Genomic DNA, 14,880 nt, shown 5'->3' with positions numbered 1-14,880 from the left:
TGACTCTGTGCAAGGCAGTGAAACAAACATTATTCCAAATATCAAAAGCAGCATGTGAGAAACGAAGCAAGGTGATACAAAAGTCCTATTTCCTGCAATCCAGATGCCACCATTTATCTCGCTCTCGGTTATCGGTTAACACACACACACACAGAGTCACACACACACACACACATAACAACACACACACACACACACCACCCAGTGCCAATGAAAGATTCATGGAGCAGTGATGATGAAGGCATCTCCCCTTCTGCTCCACTTACTGCAGTGGACACACACACACGCACACACACACACACACGCGCGCGCACCCACACCAACAGACCTGCACACACACACCCGATTCCCGAAACTGTTAAGAAGGCAGAGAGCAGTGATGCACATAGCCTTGGGGTACTTACTCACCCTTAACCCTTCCAGACGTAGCCACATAAACACCCACACACACACACACACAAATCCTGAAGGCAACCAGTCCATGCTGCAGACTGCTTTTGAGACTTTGTGAATGTTTATTTGTGTATGTGGGGAAAAGAATATTCAATTTTTTTCAGTTTCTGGGAATCCCCATGAGACCAGAGACAAAAAAATAATAAAATGCTGAAGGCGGTACATTTTCACATTTTGATTCTGCATTTCTGTGATGTTTGAATGTCATGATCAGACAACGACCGAATTATTCGTTTTAAATGGAATGAAAATGTCATTCTTTTAAAAATATTTCCCAAAAGTTTTCAAACAGAGCAAGGAATTTTTAACACAGCTTTTCCAAACAGCCTAGTTTTATTCTGGATGCTCAAATTATTTTACTTTGCAGACAGAAACCAAATTATTTCAGAAAAAATAAAATACCAGGGTCAAAGCATAGCTGGATAACAGCCTGGAGTCGGTGGTTGTAGTTTTCAATAAGTCTCACACACATCTCCTGAGAAATCCCAGCCCGGTTTTCTTTGACGAATCTGCCTAGCTCCTCCAGATTCGATGGTTTGTGGCATATACCTTGGTCTTCAGTTCAGCCCACAGATTTTCAGTGGAATTCAAGTCAGGGCCGGTACATCCCAGTCAATCAATGTTCATTTTGGTCTTCGGGAGGTAGTTCTTCTCCAGGAGCGACGCATGTTCTGTATTCTTGTCGCGTTGGAAGACAAAGCGATGACCCGGACCCAGTTTTTGCCAAAGGATGCGCTTCCAGTATGGATAATCTTTCCAGACTTCAGCCTGGCTTGAACGTGTCACTTTTGTGGGAGTTTTTCTTGGTCTCCAACCTCTCTTCTTCGCGACTTTCCCATCTTGGTAAACACGTCTCTCACTAGTTTTCTTTAGCTAGTCTTTGAACTCTTTTGCTTCCATCCTCTGTCAGGCTTGTTCTGTGTTGTGTGTCTTTCTGAATGTCTTGATGATACTTCTGACTCCAGTTTTTACAACTTGGAATTGTTGTGATAGCTTTATCCTTAAATATAACTATATCCGTCTTCTGCTTTGTGAGCATCAACAATTCTTTTAGCCTAAATGGATTTCTTTTGCTTTTGGCATGATGATTTCTCAAGTGACAGCTCAAACTGTTGCTGAGGTTTTTAGAAGATAACCCTCAGTTTTAGCATTACAATGCAAAAGAACGCATCACTGCACAGCAGTGGTTTCTGCTATGGCTAAATATTATAAGGTCCATTATCAGAGGGCTGATAATATCGACCTTGGTAATTTTTGTTTCTGTTAAATAAATAATATTGTTTGCAAACAGATGAATGAATATGTTTAGTAATGCTAAATGCAATATGGGCTCCAACGAGGGACTTTTACAAAACGATTACAGACTTTAAATCAAGTTTACACACTTCCTCAAAAAGTGCAGACACACAAATATACAGTCCGAGGGGAAAGCAGGGCAAAAAAAGTCATTGTTGGTGCTATATATGAATCAGCTATACTGTATACACTGTAAATAGTGCTCATCTTGTCTGAATGCATAAAACGGTTCCAGCAGTGTCATAAATATTTTATGAGAAGCACCCAAATTCTTTACTCTGGCAAAAACATAGAAAGAGAGTGTCCTGCAGCCAAGTTGTAATTAAGTAGCCAAATATTAGCAGAGCACTACACACAAGGAACACACAGCAGATACAAGTTCATTTCGAAGTTTTCAAATACTAATGCAGCAGTAACTAAAGTGGTCCAACAGCATCTGCATACATGCCAGATCCTGCTAATCATGTGAGACCGGAGGGGTTGGCGAATAAATAGAAACAAAGCATGTTTGTAATACGTTAAGATGTCTGAGATGAGATGAAAGATTTCTGTTGTCTCATTCTGCATCTTATCGGCACAACTACGTAGAGATTAGCCTCATTGTAATTGTAACATCTTGATGTTTGGCAGGTATTAATGTTTTAATCTTTCTGAGGAGGTTAGCAAGTAGATGTGGAAATACCTGCCAATTACAAAGCAAAGCTACAGCTGATTGGAGCGTGAGTTATTTTGCGCGCATTAATTTAGCAGAATACAATTTTGTCCTCTTTGTAGCTCTAGATTTAGATATATTACAACAGTAGACTCAACGTGCACTCAAATGTTAACCTAAGATGGCGCTAGATGCAAATTCAGGGGGGCCTCATACTGTCCAGCAGTAGCTGACATATTTCAATCTAAGATAAAGTGGTGAACTGACTGTTGCCATCCCGATGAGTGATAATAGAATCGGTTACAGCTCCCGTCTGCACCTCGCTCTTCTTTAAGCCCGGTGTTCGTGGTTGTTCGGGATGGTGGAAAACGGACATGTTCGAAAGCTGACAAGTTCATTTATTAGATAATGTCAATTCAGTTAAGCCCAATTAATTAATTAGTGTCCCTCTCACTGCGTCAGGTGAACATCTGAGGATGTGTCCTCAGGGCCCGACTTGCTGTACCAGCACAATGGAGGAGGACCTGGCCGGTTTGAGCACCAAAGAAACAGAGGGACTGATCAGAGAGGCCGGCAGGTCGCTGCAGGCTGTCTTCAATGGTCTCCACAGGAGCTTTGACAGTAAGTACGGTGTGTGTGTGTGTGTGTGTGTGTGTGTGTGTGTGTGTGTGTGTGTGTGTGTGTGTGTGTGTGCGAGACACTCATTACTAGCTGAGCTCGATAGCAAAGCTTCAGAAGTGAGCCCAGAGCAGTGTGACATTAGTGTGTTGTGTATCTTTTTGTTTGTTACAAGCTCTGCCCGTGCACACCGCTCAATACTACAGCTGGAGAGGGTGGGTGTGTGTGTCACTGTACAAAAGTGTGCGTGTGTGCGTCAAGGGGACCCCTGACTGGGTGCTATAATGAGAGCGGAGTCAGGCAGAAACAATGAAACACGATAAGCTGATCCCCTCATCTCAGGGGAGACACACACACACACACACACACCCACAAACAGAGGGGTGTCCCCTGGGGCAATGGCTGGTTCAGCTAATGAGCAGTTGACCCACTGAGGAGCCGTGTCTGCAGATCACTGCACATCAGAGGAAGAGAGAGGGATGTAAGGGAGAAAGAAGACTGAGATCTGCCGCTGCTAACACCAGCGAAACAGACGAATGCAACCAGAGAGAAATGTGTCATTAGCGCTGAGAAGAAACAATGTTTCAGGATAAAAATAAATAAAGAGAAAGACAAGTGAGAGCAGGAGGAGGAGGAGGAGGAGGAGGAGGAGAGGACAGTATTATTAGTCTGAAGGCAGCAGGCCACCTCGGTAGCAGTAACGTGGCCGTCCATCTGGATGTTGTTAGAGCAGACTGGCACTGGTCCATGGCCTTTGAAGCATGAGGGAAAAGCCCAGACCAGTATACTGCAGAGACAGCTCGCTGACTCCCTCGTTCTCTCCTATGGGCTCTCGCTCGCTTTTTATCCATCTGTCTGCAGAGATAAATTAAACCTAAATAAATCTTAAGTCAAATATTATAAACGAAATGTGCGTGTTGACTGGGCAGTGAAAATAGTTCATCTGCATCGTGGCTGTTTAACAGAAAGGCCGTTAAAACAAAAATGACAAATGACAACGTGTGAGGTGAAAAAAGCCGTTTATAGTAAGAAAGTCGCACTGAAAACTGACGCCTTCCCCTCACCTCTCTAGAGTTTTACAGTCCACCTCGGTTGTTTTTAGAGTTACGGTTCAGCCCCATTACTTTGGCCCTGTCTCAGCAATATAGTCACTAGCTTCCACATGCACAGCCTGGCAGGTGCTCGTTCATCAAAATCCATCTGATAAACTCACTGTAACACTTCCTGCTCAGCACCAGCCTGCAGGTTTGGTATGATATCGGCCAGCTCTTGAATCTAGCTGCTAAAAAACGCCACATGGATTACTCAGCTCAGATGAAGCCAGACACAAATTAAAGGACATTTTTGGAGTGTCTGGAAACAGAAATCCAGATGATTGCTGTTGCTGTGTGTTCACTACACGTATAAATAGGTGTTTGTTTGCTACACTTGATGTGTCGAGCATGTGCATGTAATTCGCCTTGTTGTGGAGTTCTGGTTAAGGTGAGGCTCTTCTTCTCCTTCCCTCCTCCAGTGTATTTCACTGAGCTGCACGGTCGCTCCGAGCGCTCCCTGCAGGAGGTGCTGTCTCCTCTCGGCCCGCTGTACTCCCAGAACAGCCGTCTGTACGGGGATCTCTACACAGACCTGCGTCAGTACTATCGGGGCTCTGCTCTCAACCTGGACGAGAACCTGTCCGAGTTCTGGTCCCGCCTTTTGGAGCGCACATTCAAAGCCTCTGCACCCACAGATGTGAGTAAAGACAAAGTATCCTTTTTTTCAGAGACGCAAAATAAAAAAGGTGTGTAGGGAACTGACTCAGCTGAGAAAATAATGTTACAGCTAATTCCAGTTGGGTCCCCAAGTGTTGGCCAAACTGGAGATTCTTGATGTGGTTTGGGGAATTCCTTTGCCTTTGCTCTTGCTCTGGAAGATCTTGTATTTTTTCTAACAGCGTACCCAGCAACATATTTCATCCGCAGTGTGTCCACTTCCACTGTCACCTCTGTCTCACAGGTCAGCTTATCAGAGGACTACCTTGAGTGTGTTGCTAAGCAACAGGAGACGCTGCGGCCGTTTGGAGACGTCCCTCGAGACATGAAGGCGAAGGTGATCCGGGCGTTTGTCACAGCCAGGTCGTTTGTCCAGGGGCTGTTAGTCAGCGCAGATGTGGTCAGGAAGGTCTCACAGGTGAGCGTGCATGCTTGTAATACTCATTTAGGTGTTGGGATCCTCCCTCTTTGGGGGAGAAATGGCAAGTCCCCGTGAGGTATATAATTAAATATGAGAATGAAGCAAGTAGCAGTTCAGGTTCAGGTTAGGGTAAAGCCACATGAACTCAGTGAAAGGCAAATGATGTCCACTGAAGTCATGGAAACACGAACGTCTGCACACACAGCCTGTGTGTGTGTGTGTGTCCAAGGCCTGCCTGGCGTAGTCCCAGGAAAGCAGAGATGATGGCTGCATGATCGTCACACCCTGGCTGCCAGAGAAAATGTCCCCACCCTACAAATGAGAAACACAAAGATCATCAGAAATGAAGTGTCAGACTCTGCCATGAGAACAAAACTCTCACTTGGAGGGATGACAGCAAATTATGGGTGTGATGATGTTTTCTTGTTTTTTTCCAGCTCTTGCTGCAGTTTTCTCATCTCTCGGGGACGGAGCGCGTCAGATTTGGCTGTTTGTTTTTTGTCTGCGTTTTATGGTTTGCAGCCTCCTCTCTTTTAATGTTTGATTTAGGACACAAAGAACAAGAGCAAGGCATGCCTTCGGTTCATCACTCGTCCCAGATGCCAGTATATCAGCAGTGCATAAATCTTTGTTTTTTTAAAAGCAGGAATTGGGTACTGTTAAGCCCATTTTCCCAAAACTCGGCATGTTTCTGGTTTCCCGTAGGTTCCATTCATTTCTGATTGATATGAAAATCTGAGCACATTCTTGAAACCTGCTCAAGTTGTGCACTCCATCACAGCACATGTAGCCCACCTCGTTTAGTTTTTGTCAAAACTTCATTAGCAGCGCAGACTTTTAAACACATGAAAGACATTATCGCATGGAAAAATGTGTGACGCAAATGAACGCAGACCTCGCGCTGACAGCGACTGTTTCCACACGAGCAGGTCTCGAGTGTGTGCTGACTGAGCTTCAGAATGCACAGAGATGAATGTGTGAGGGTATGCAAGAGAGCACGGCGCTTATTAAAATCAGACAAACACACCTTTGTGTGCTGTTGTTTCTCTGATTTGAAGCGTCCCACTCTGAGATGTGACAGCAGTCGTGGTGAAGCTGACAACATTTCACGACTTGGGTTCATAATCAGAAGCTGAGAGAGCAGCAGTGTTGTAAAAAGACAGACAGGCAGGGTCATCATTGCCTTCCAGTTGCGCCTGTATTTCATATTATGCTGCGATAGCGCCCTCTACTGTGTGTTTTTTAATTAGTTCCCTCATTGAAAGGACAGGGGAAAGAACTAATTTCTGTTTTTTACTCCTTAGCAATGAAAGACAGAGGGGGGCAGGTTGACAATAGCGTGGGTGGACAACAAACTTTGTGAAATAACGTGAGAAAGAGGCAATATAGGATTTACAAAATAATGCCAGAAGTGCAGCTACTAAAAATCTCAGACAAGTTCAGATCTCAACATCAAGGGTTAGGGTTAGGTCAGAATAACTAGAGAAGGAAATCACCTGGGATTTCACATTTGCACCACAGGTGCATCTCCTGAGGCGGAGGGGTAGCGCTGGTGACTGCCAATATTTTTTGTTCTGTCTTTTTCCCTGTAAGAAACATAAACTTCCTTCTTTTTGAATGAAACTGACTCTTCCATTCACTCATACCAGGTTTCTCTGAGTCCAGAGTGTGAGAGAGCCTTGATGAAGCTGCTATACTGCCCCCATTGTCGTGGCGTGGCCTCTGCTAAACCGTGCTCCAGCTACTGCGCAAACGTCATGAAGGGCTGCCTGGCCAATCAGGCTGACCTGAACCCTGAGTGGCAGAACCTTATAGGTGAGACACAATGAAAATCTTACTAATCCTCTGAGAATTCACTTAAATAGTTTATTTAACAATTCTGCTAAACAAAAAAATCGAAAAACACTGCCCGGTTAAAGTCGCTGTCCTCACTCCCCTGTTAAGACACGATGATCCAGGTGGCGTCTAGCTTCAGCACAGAGCCCAGCCTCGACGTGGTTCTTTCTTCCATCCCAGTTCGAATCTACGAGGCGGTGCACTACCTGCAGGAAAACATGGATGCTTTTACAGCTAAGGCAAGCTTGTCTGACTCAACACCTATATTAGTTTTTTATCTCCAAATAAACAGCTCATCATCCAAACCTTTTACTTCTGTACTGGTTTTATTCCCATGTTAAGGAACATACAAAGTCATATAAGGACAGAATGGTGGATCCATAGTTTAAACGTTGACACATTAGTTCACACATTTGTGTAACCAGGAGAAACGAATCCCTTTGGGGGTTGCATGGGGAAGGTTGTCTGGCAAATGAAACATACAGCTGCTATGGTGACCCCTTGTGAATAAGGGATCATAAAGAACGTAGCACCATCCAGATAAGTCCGTCAGAAGAATGGAGAGCATTATTAGCTTACATAGTTAGCCACAGATATACTGATAGTGATCTGCTCCTTTAATATATACCGATTAATATACTGTCAGTGCAAAAGGAGCTGAGATTTTCAAATGCTTGTCTGTGGCGCCATCTAGTGGGTGAATTAGATATCACCAATGTAAACTTAGCTAGTAAATACCTCACGGTGTGTGCATCTTTCTATCTGTCTTTGTGTCTTTTGTGCTTGTAGGTGTATCAGACGTGTGGAATGCCAGGAGAGCCAGGAACAGGAAGTCCCACCCCTCATGAACAGAAGAAGAAGAGTGGCTCCTTGACTGCGTCTGAGTACAAACCCTCCCCGACTGCTGGACTCAGACTTGAAATGCAGGTGCATACATCTAAAGTACACCACACCTGTGTGTGGTGTACTTTAAAAATAATGATTACATACTTAACGACAGCAAGCATCAGTGGATTTTCATGGATGTAAGCGCAAACGACCGGCTGAAGAGCTCAGCAGAATTTCTTTTATCGGTGTTTGCATGGCTTTTAAGAGTGAGACTCCATCACTTTATGTATTGTTTATAAAGACTGTTTGCACTCTCTTTGTTGTTAGGTATCGGATCTATCCAGTAAGCTGAGGGAGATGCGTCAGTACTGGATTCAGCTTTCTTTGGCACTATGTGGCAAACTGGCACCTGGAGGCAACAGTCAGGACAAATGCTGGAATGGTATCACTAAAGCCAGGTAGGGAAAAAAAGCAGGAAATATGCGCATTAATGTTGATTTTAAAAAACAAGCCTGAACCTAACCTCTTATATGTTTTTCTCTGTTTACTTATCTATACATCATATAAAGATTATTACTTAACCTCCCTGCATTTATCTTCAGCATTAATGTGGGGCTGTTATTCTCATTTGAAATGTTTTTATTCATGCACTTTGCTAGAGCAGCTTTGTATGATTCACATATCAAAATAATCCCTTAATATAGTACACAGGACCATGGTGCAGCCCCTCAGTTAATCCACACTCTTCTTCCTTTAAGCCAGCTTCTGCAGATTGGTTTTGCCCCCCTCTTAAAGAAAAGATGTGGACAGCAGATGAGTGGAGCTGCTGTGCTCACAACCAGAGCTGTGTGTCTAAGATGAGCATATGACCCTTGTCACCTCTGTCAGAGCTGAGAATAGAAATAAAATGGAGTGTTTCAAGTTAGCTGGAAGTCTGGGCTTTTGGCTTATACAGATGTGATCGCACAGGACTCTCTGCGGACTATGATGTTTGCAGACGACACTGAAGTGAGAGGTGGAAGAGACTCTGGAGAGTTGGGGGTTTGCACTGGAGAGAAGAGGAATGAAATTCAGAAGAATACATGTGTGTGAATGAGAGAGAGAGACAGGTGGAAAGGTGAACATAGAAGGGGTAGAGGTCGTGACAGTAGATGAGTTTAGATACCTGGGTTCAACCATGCAAAGCAGATGGTGCACAAGAGAAGTGAAGAAGAGAGTGCAGGCAGGATAAAGTGGGTGCAGATGAGTATGAGGGCTGATTTGTGACAGAAAGACAGAAGCAAGAGTGAAAGGAAAGGCTTACAAGATGGCAGTGAGACTATCTTGGAAACAGTGAGACTGACAAAAAAACAGGAAGCCGAGCTGCAGGCGGCAGAGCTGAAGATGATTGTGATTTTGATTGTGAACTACCAGGATGGACAAATGAGTACTTCAGAGGGGCATCTCAGTTTGAGGGGTTTGGAGACAAAGTTAGGCTGAGTTAGTCTGGACATGCGCAGATATATCAGACAAATGATGCTGAATATGGAAGTGCCAGGCAAGAGGAAAAGAAGAAGACCACAGAGAAAGTTCAGGGATGTAGTGAAGGAGGACATGCAGAGGGTTGATGTGCCAGTGGAGGATGCTGGGGGTTAGGGTGAGATGAAGGCAAATGATCTGTTGTGGCAACCCCTCAAGCTATCAAGTGAAAGAAGAAGACAAAAGTTCATAGTCTATTTTGTGTGTACTTTTTTCTTTTTAGGTTTTTGTTGTTTTTGACTGCATTCCTTATTCCCACATGCACTTGTTACTGAAAGGCAGGAAGGCAGTTAGACATCCCACCTTCATCCCAACAACAACTGTTGAGTGAAGTTTCATTCCAAAGAGAACGTTTCTTTTTAATACTTAAAAACTGGAAAATGCTTCTAAAGAGAAGAAGCCAAACATCCAGCTTCTGATGAAGCTGCGAGACACAGGCCTCCTCTTCACGTTGAAAGCCATTTGTAGCACCTGTGTCAAAACAAAGCAGGCATCAGTTCCAAGGTGCCGAACTTACATTTCTTCCACATACAGTGATTCCAAATCCCAGCAGAAATCCACATCCTGCGACACAGGTATTCATGGAAACAAAAGAACACACCCCTGTGTGTTTTTCTGCCTCCCTTAATCCATGTGCAAATGGATTAGAGAACAATCTTCACACGTGCACACACATTCGCACCTCCCTTTCTTTAAAGTGCTTGGATTAGGGCCAACTAAACATCAAATATGTGCTGTGCCTCTGTGTGTGTGAATAATGTGAAAGAGGCCATGAAATAAAGATGAATTGCTGACTGTGTGTGACTGTGTGTGATAAAGAATATGCCATTAATACTCGCTTGCAGCTTTGCAGTGACATCTTGTGGTTTTCTGTAGAGCTCAATAGATATCAGACGCAGAATTACAACAGAAATCCTGTGGAAACAATAACTCGGCATCATCACACATCTTCTTTCAGTAGGATTGTGTCATGGTGCCCAAATTGCAACAACAAGTTCCTTCTCCTCACATACAAGGTCTTGAATAATCAGACTCCATCTATCTTTGGTTCTGTGGGTGTGTCCTGCTTCCACCACTAGGGGTGCAGTCAAATAGTCAAAAAAAGGACCTGCTTCCTCCTTCTACTACACATTGTTCTTTGACTCTAGTGGAAAATGTCATGAAGAAAGAAAGTTGTGAAGGCGAATTCATACTGACTAAGGAAGAGTGTCTGTTCTGTTGAACCACACTGTTCAAAAGAGGGAAAACAACATGTGCATCTTACTTGTTATGTGCCATGTTGTTTACGTGTTTGGCTCCTCCCATCAGAGTATGAGTGGGACTGTGTTTTTTTTCCCTTCTCCTTCCTACAAGGTGTGTGTTGGCAGAGACATGCAGCGACTGCTAATTGAGTGGACAGCAGCCTCTTAGCCTCCAGCTGACAGCCACCTTGCATCTCTCCTTGAGCCAGCCAGTTGCTCGTAGCTTTGAGTGCTTGTGTGAGAATCCTGCACTTAAATCCTTTAGTGAACAGCGTGAGCTCATTTGTATTGCTGGTAACGTGGCGGCTAGCTGAGAGCATTTTAAAAAATATCGTTTTATAACTAGAGAACTGCAAATTCAAAGCACTGTAGCAGTTAAATGGGAATAAGAAGCCATTTCTTTGATGAAACACTTTGTCTCTTGTTTAGGAGCATAGACTAGAACATTGTCTTCTGTTTGCCTTTTATTTTTGGTCAGGGGAGAGCAGGAAACGTTGGTTTGTTGTTTTGGTGAAGCAAATAAATTCCTGCTTAGCATCTTTGGCTGTTAGGGTGCCGGTCTTTTCTTGAGAGTCGCGTCTCATGTTGTGTTTAGGTTACCCCGAAGGCTAGGGCACGTAACATGAATTGGGAGCTTGAACCTGGGACCTCTCACACCTTTCTCACCCAGAGACAGAAACACCTGGGGGGAGGAGAGAAAAAGTACACACCCATATATACTGTAGTGGGAGATGCCAAACATATAAACAAACTGGCAACTGATCCTTGATCTTGACATACTTCACCGCATCATTTCCTCCTTTTTTTAAGCCTGTCTATAAGTGAAGAAAAATTCCCCCCATCCATCACTTATCCAATTCAGAGTCCTCTCTCTGTGTGTGTGTGTGTGTGTGTGTGTGTGTGTGTGTGTGTGTGTGTGTGTGTGTGTGTGTGTGTGTGTGTTATAAATTACTTTAATGATGATCCTAAAGTCTGGGGATTCTGGCTACAGCGGATATAACTAATGCAAAGTGAACTATAGCTAACATTAAACACAACGATCAATTAATATAGCGCATAATCTTGATTTAGAGAGCTAATATAAATCCACAGTATGTTCTTCACATAAGGCGATAGCTTGATGAGAAGTAGATCCTGTTACATCAGCTGTGGGTTTAGCAGCCTGCTGTTGAAAATTCTAAACAAATCAGCAGGCTGTAAATTGGGGAACACTCATAGTTAATATTTACGTGATCTGCGTCACTTTGTCAGTTTATTTTGAATCATTTAATGGTCGGATGGTGAGTAGCTATGAGTTATGGGATCTCATTATCTCCTTTCCTTTCATAAAGGATGGTGCAGTTTGTCCTATGCCAGAGGAGGTGATAATGAAGCATCGAATGACCTTTTCTAAGTATTTAGAGAATTCGAACGGCTCTTATTATGGCTGCCATGCAGATACCTCTGGGTCGCTTAACTCAGTTAGAGACCTTCCTAAGCAGAATTGACTATTCGACCGCGCCCCCGGTCTCCTGTGGAGCCAGAGCACAGCTGTCTCCACTTACAGGGTAGCCGTGATAGGAAGCTGTGGAGAGGAGTTTTTGGATGGGCGTAGAGCGGCTTTAGGCTGAACCTTTTAATGAAATTGTGTTTTATTTGTAAATTTGCCTTGTTTGAGTCTTTTCATAAAGAAAAATACATGAATATATTGGCTGAAAGAGAGCTTTAGGCCTAAATGCAAAAGTGAGTGGTAGGCATATAGTGACTCAGACCTCACGCGCCTGCAAAGATATTTGGCTGTCTGAGACAAAAGGAAGTTTTAGTTTCTTGTTTGCATAATAAGTTCTTTGCCACAGCATACTTTGTCTTATTTATGCCTACATTTTATTATTTAATTACAACAGAAAGTTAAACAAAATCACACCCCTGCTCGTCCATTGCACCGGGACATGTTGATCTCTTTCGGCTGGTTTCCCAGGCACAGATTTCTAGACTTGAAGATCCTGATTGGAAAAAGTATTTGGTCTAGGATTAGGCATAATCCATGTCTGGAAAAACTAAGCCCTGATGATCAATGCTAAAAACACTGGCCCACAATTGAAAAGAGATGCTTACTCCTGACATAGCTGGGGTGGCTGACACAGCAGCGTAGGTGTCAGTCTGAAAGGGGTGTAAGTCAGAAGGCCAATTACACAACCAGACTTTGCACAGCTCCATCAGGAGTCACAAAGGGTTTATGTAATAGTTTTTCAAACACAGCACTCCTCACGACTTTTAATGTTTCTCAAGCAGTATCTTGCTGGATGAAATACTTTAAAAATATAATAAATAAAAATTATATAATTTTTTTTAAAAGGGGTTTTTTCTTTCTTCTGCAGCACTGATTTTACTATCCACTGGTGCCCATTTCTTAAAGCTTTGGGACTAGGTATTGTATTTTCCAGTTGAGGATACTCACAAGTACTTGTTTTCTTTTGCATAACCACAGGCTGCACGACTGTGCTTTTAACACCACAATATAGCTGCGCAAACTCCCTCTACTAAGACTCGTCTGGCTGTTGGGGTTCTCTCTGTATTGTTGTAGGGTCTTTACCTTTCCATACAAAGTTATTTGAGGTGAATGTTGCTGTGATTTGGTGCTATAGAAAAAAATAACTAAATTTAATTTAATAGTAATTAACTGCATTTGAGAAAACCCCGAAGGCTAAGATAAGCTAAGGAGTGCCCATAAAACCAAATATTGATGCCTCACAGTCCGCTGAGCACACACAAGCTCTGTCATCAGTGATAATGTGACAGTCATAAGGCAGTGATTTAAGCTATGAGCATCATGCTTCTATTCCTGTCGCTTCTCATGGCCAATTAGGTACCTTCCAGAAGTGATGGGCGATGGTTTGGCCAATCAGATCAACAACCCAGAAGTGGAGCTCGACATCACAAAGCCAGACATGACCATCCGGCAGCAGATCATGCAACTCAAAATTATGAGCAACAGGCTGAAAAATGCACTGGATGGCAATGATGTAGACTTCCAGGATGCAAGTGAGTGATCTTCTGATAGATCAAATGCACCAGCTCTCTTGTTTCGGGGTCTTATTCCCTAGAGTTAATGAGACCTGGGATTTAGGGACAAAATATTCCCTATGAATGGTGTAATTAAAAGATTAATTGCATTCAGGAATTTCAGACGGACCCAAACACAATTGGGTCAATTATAAAGAGCAGCTGAAGGTGACATTTAATAAAAAAAGCTTCCACTGGTCTTTAAAGAATTATTTCACAGTTTACCGTTAACAGTGTTTTATCCGTATCGCTCTCTTTTCCAGGTGATGACATCAGCGGTTCTGGAAGCGGTATGTGTGTAGGTGGCCAGTGTCCTCGTAGCAGACCAGGATTGTATGCCTACTCGCCGGACAACAACCGAGTCAGAGGCGCGGCCGCGTTCCAAACCGGCTTCTGTAGCCTGCTGCTCCTGCTCCCGGTGACCCTTCTGCTGCTGCTTCAGCGATGATGGACCACCGCCGCCTTCGGTCGAGAGTTTGAAGTCAAAGGCAGGGCTGAACCATGGGAAGGACAAACGGGGGTTCAGCTTGAGGAAGTAACTTTGCCAACAAAAATAAAACCTACAAAAAAACCATAAAAAAATAAATAAAGGAGACATTTGTGGAATGAGAAGACATTTTCATCGACTCAGAAGAGCAAAAACTGATTGTATTCTTTATTTTACTGCGTTTACATATGTCTTAGCTTGCTAGCGTGTTTTTGGAATGAGGACAGACAAATAAGTGATGACAAAGAAGACTCTGATGAAGATAATGATGTCTAATTGTGTCCAATCAGCAGGCTGCAGAGGCCTGTGAAAACATGTTCGGTGCCCTGATATACAAACAAGATTTTTCTGGGTTTTTTTAATTTAATTTTTTGTTATTTCACTACTTGAGTCAGAGTTGTCTACCTTAACAAACATTGTGTACGCTATAAATGTTCGTGTACATTAGCTTAAAGGCTGGCATCATATCGAGTCATGAATGTACAGTATAATACTCTACTGGCGAGGAATTCCCCGTAATCTGTGATGTCGTCGTCCAGAAGTCTTGGTGTCACTGCTTTAAGCGGACAGACTCAGTGGGATTTGTTCGAAATATTGCAGATAACTGATCACAACCCTGTCATGTATCAGATGTGCTGTACTGTAAACCCAACAATTTCAAACTAGCTTTCAGAAGGAAGCTGAAACAACCACTTCTTTTTTTTTTAATAACAACTCATGATCTCTGTGAAGTGAGC

The 14,880-nt window shown here is 43.3% G+C and overlaps 1 protein-coding gene across 1 annotated transcript in view; it reads left to right on the top strand.

Moving 5' to 3' along the window:
* The window catches only part of gpc1a (glypican 1a), a 44,059-nt gene extending 29,955 nt beyond the window's left edge, over positions 1-14,104 (top strand). Inside the window, exons 2-10 of the mRNA XM_085375687.1 lie at positions 2,864-3,022; positions 4,533-4,750; positions 5,015-5,188; positions 6,841-7,006; positions 7,136-7,266; positions 7,817-7,954; positions 8,183-8,313; positions 13,460-13,635; positions 13,920-14,104. Of these exons, the coding sequence (XP_085231813.1) occupies positions 2,864-3,022; positions 4,533-4,750; positions 5,015-5,188; positions 6,841-7,006; positions 7,136-7,266; positions 7,817-7,954; positions 8,183-8,313; positions 13,460-13,635; positions 13,920-14,104 (1,478 nt within the window). The remainder of the gene's footprint in view (positions 1-2,863; positions 3,023-4,532; positions 4,751-5,014; positions 5,189-6,840; positions 7,007-7,135; positions 7,267-7,816; positions 7,955-8,182; positions 8,314-13,459; positions 13,636-13,919) is intronic.
* The last annotated feature ends 776 nt before the right edge of the window (positions 14,105-14,880 follow it).

Source organism: Diplotaxodon limnothrissa, linkage group LG17, assembly GCF_057381915.1.
Source record: "Diplotaxodon limnothrissa isolate DT_005_m linkage group LG17, D_limnothrissa_male_GT1.1, whole genome shotgun sequence".
Lineage (NCBI taxonomy): Eukaryota > Metazoa > Chordata > Actinopteri > Cichliformes > Cichlidae > Diplotaxodon > Diplotaxodon limnothrissa.
The sequence above is the reverse complement of the archived record's forward strand: the minus strand, read 5'-3'. Positions and strand labels throughout refer to the sequence as shown.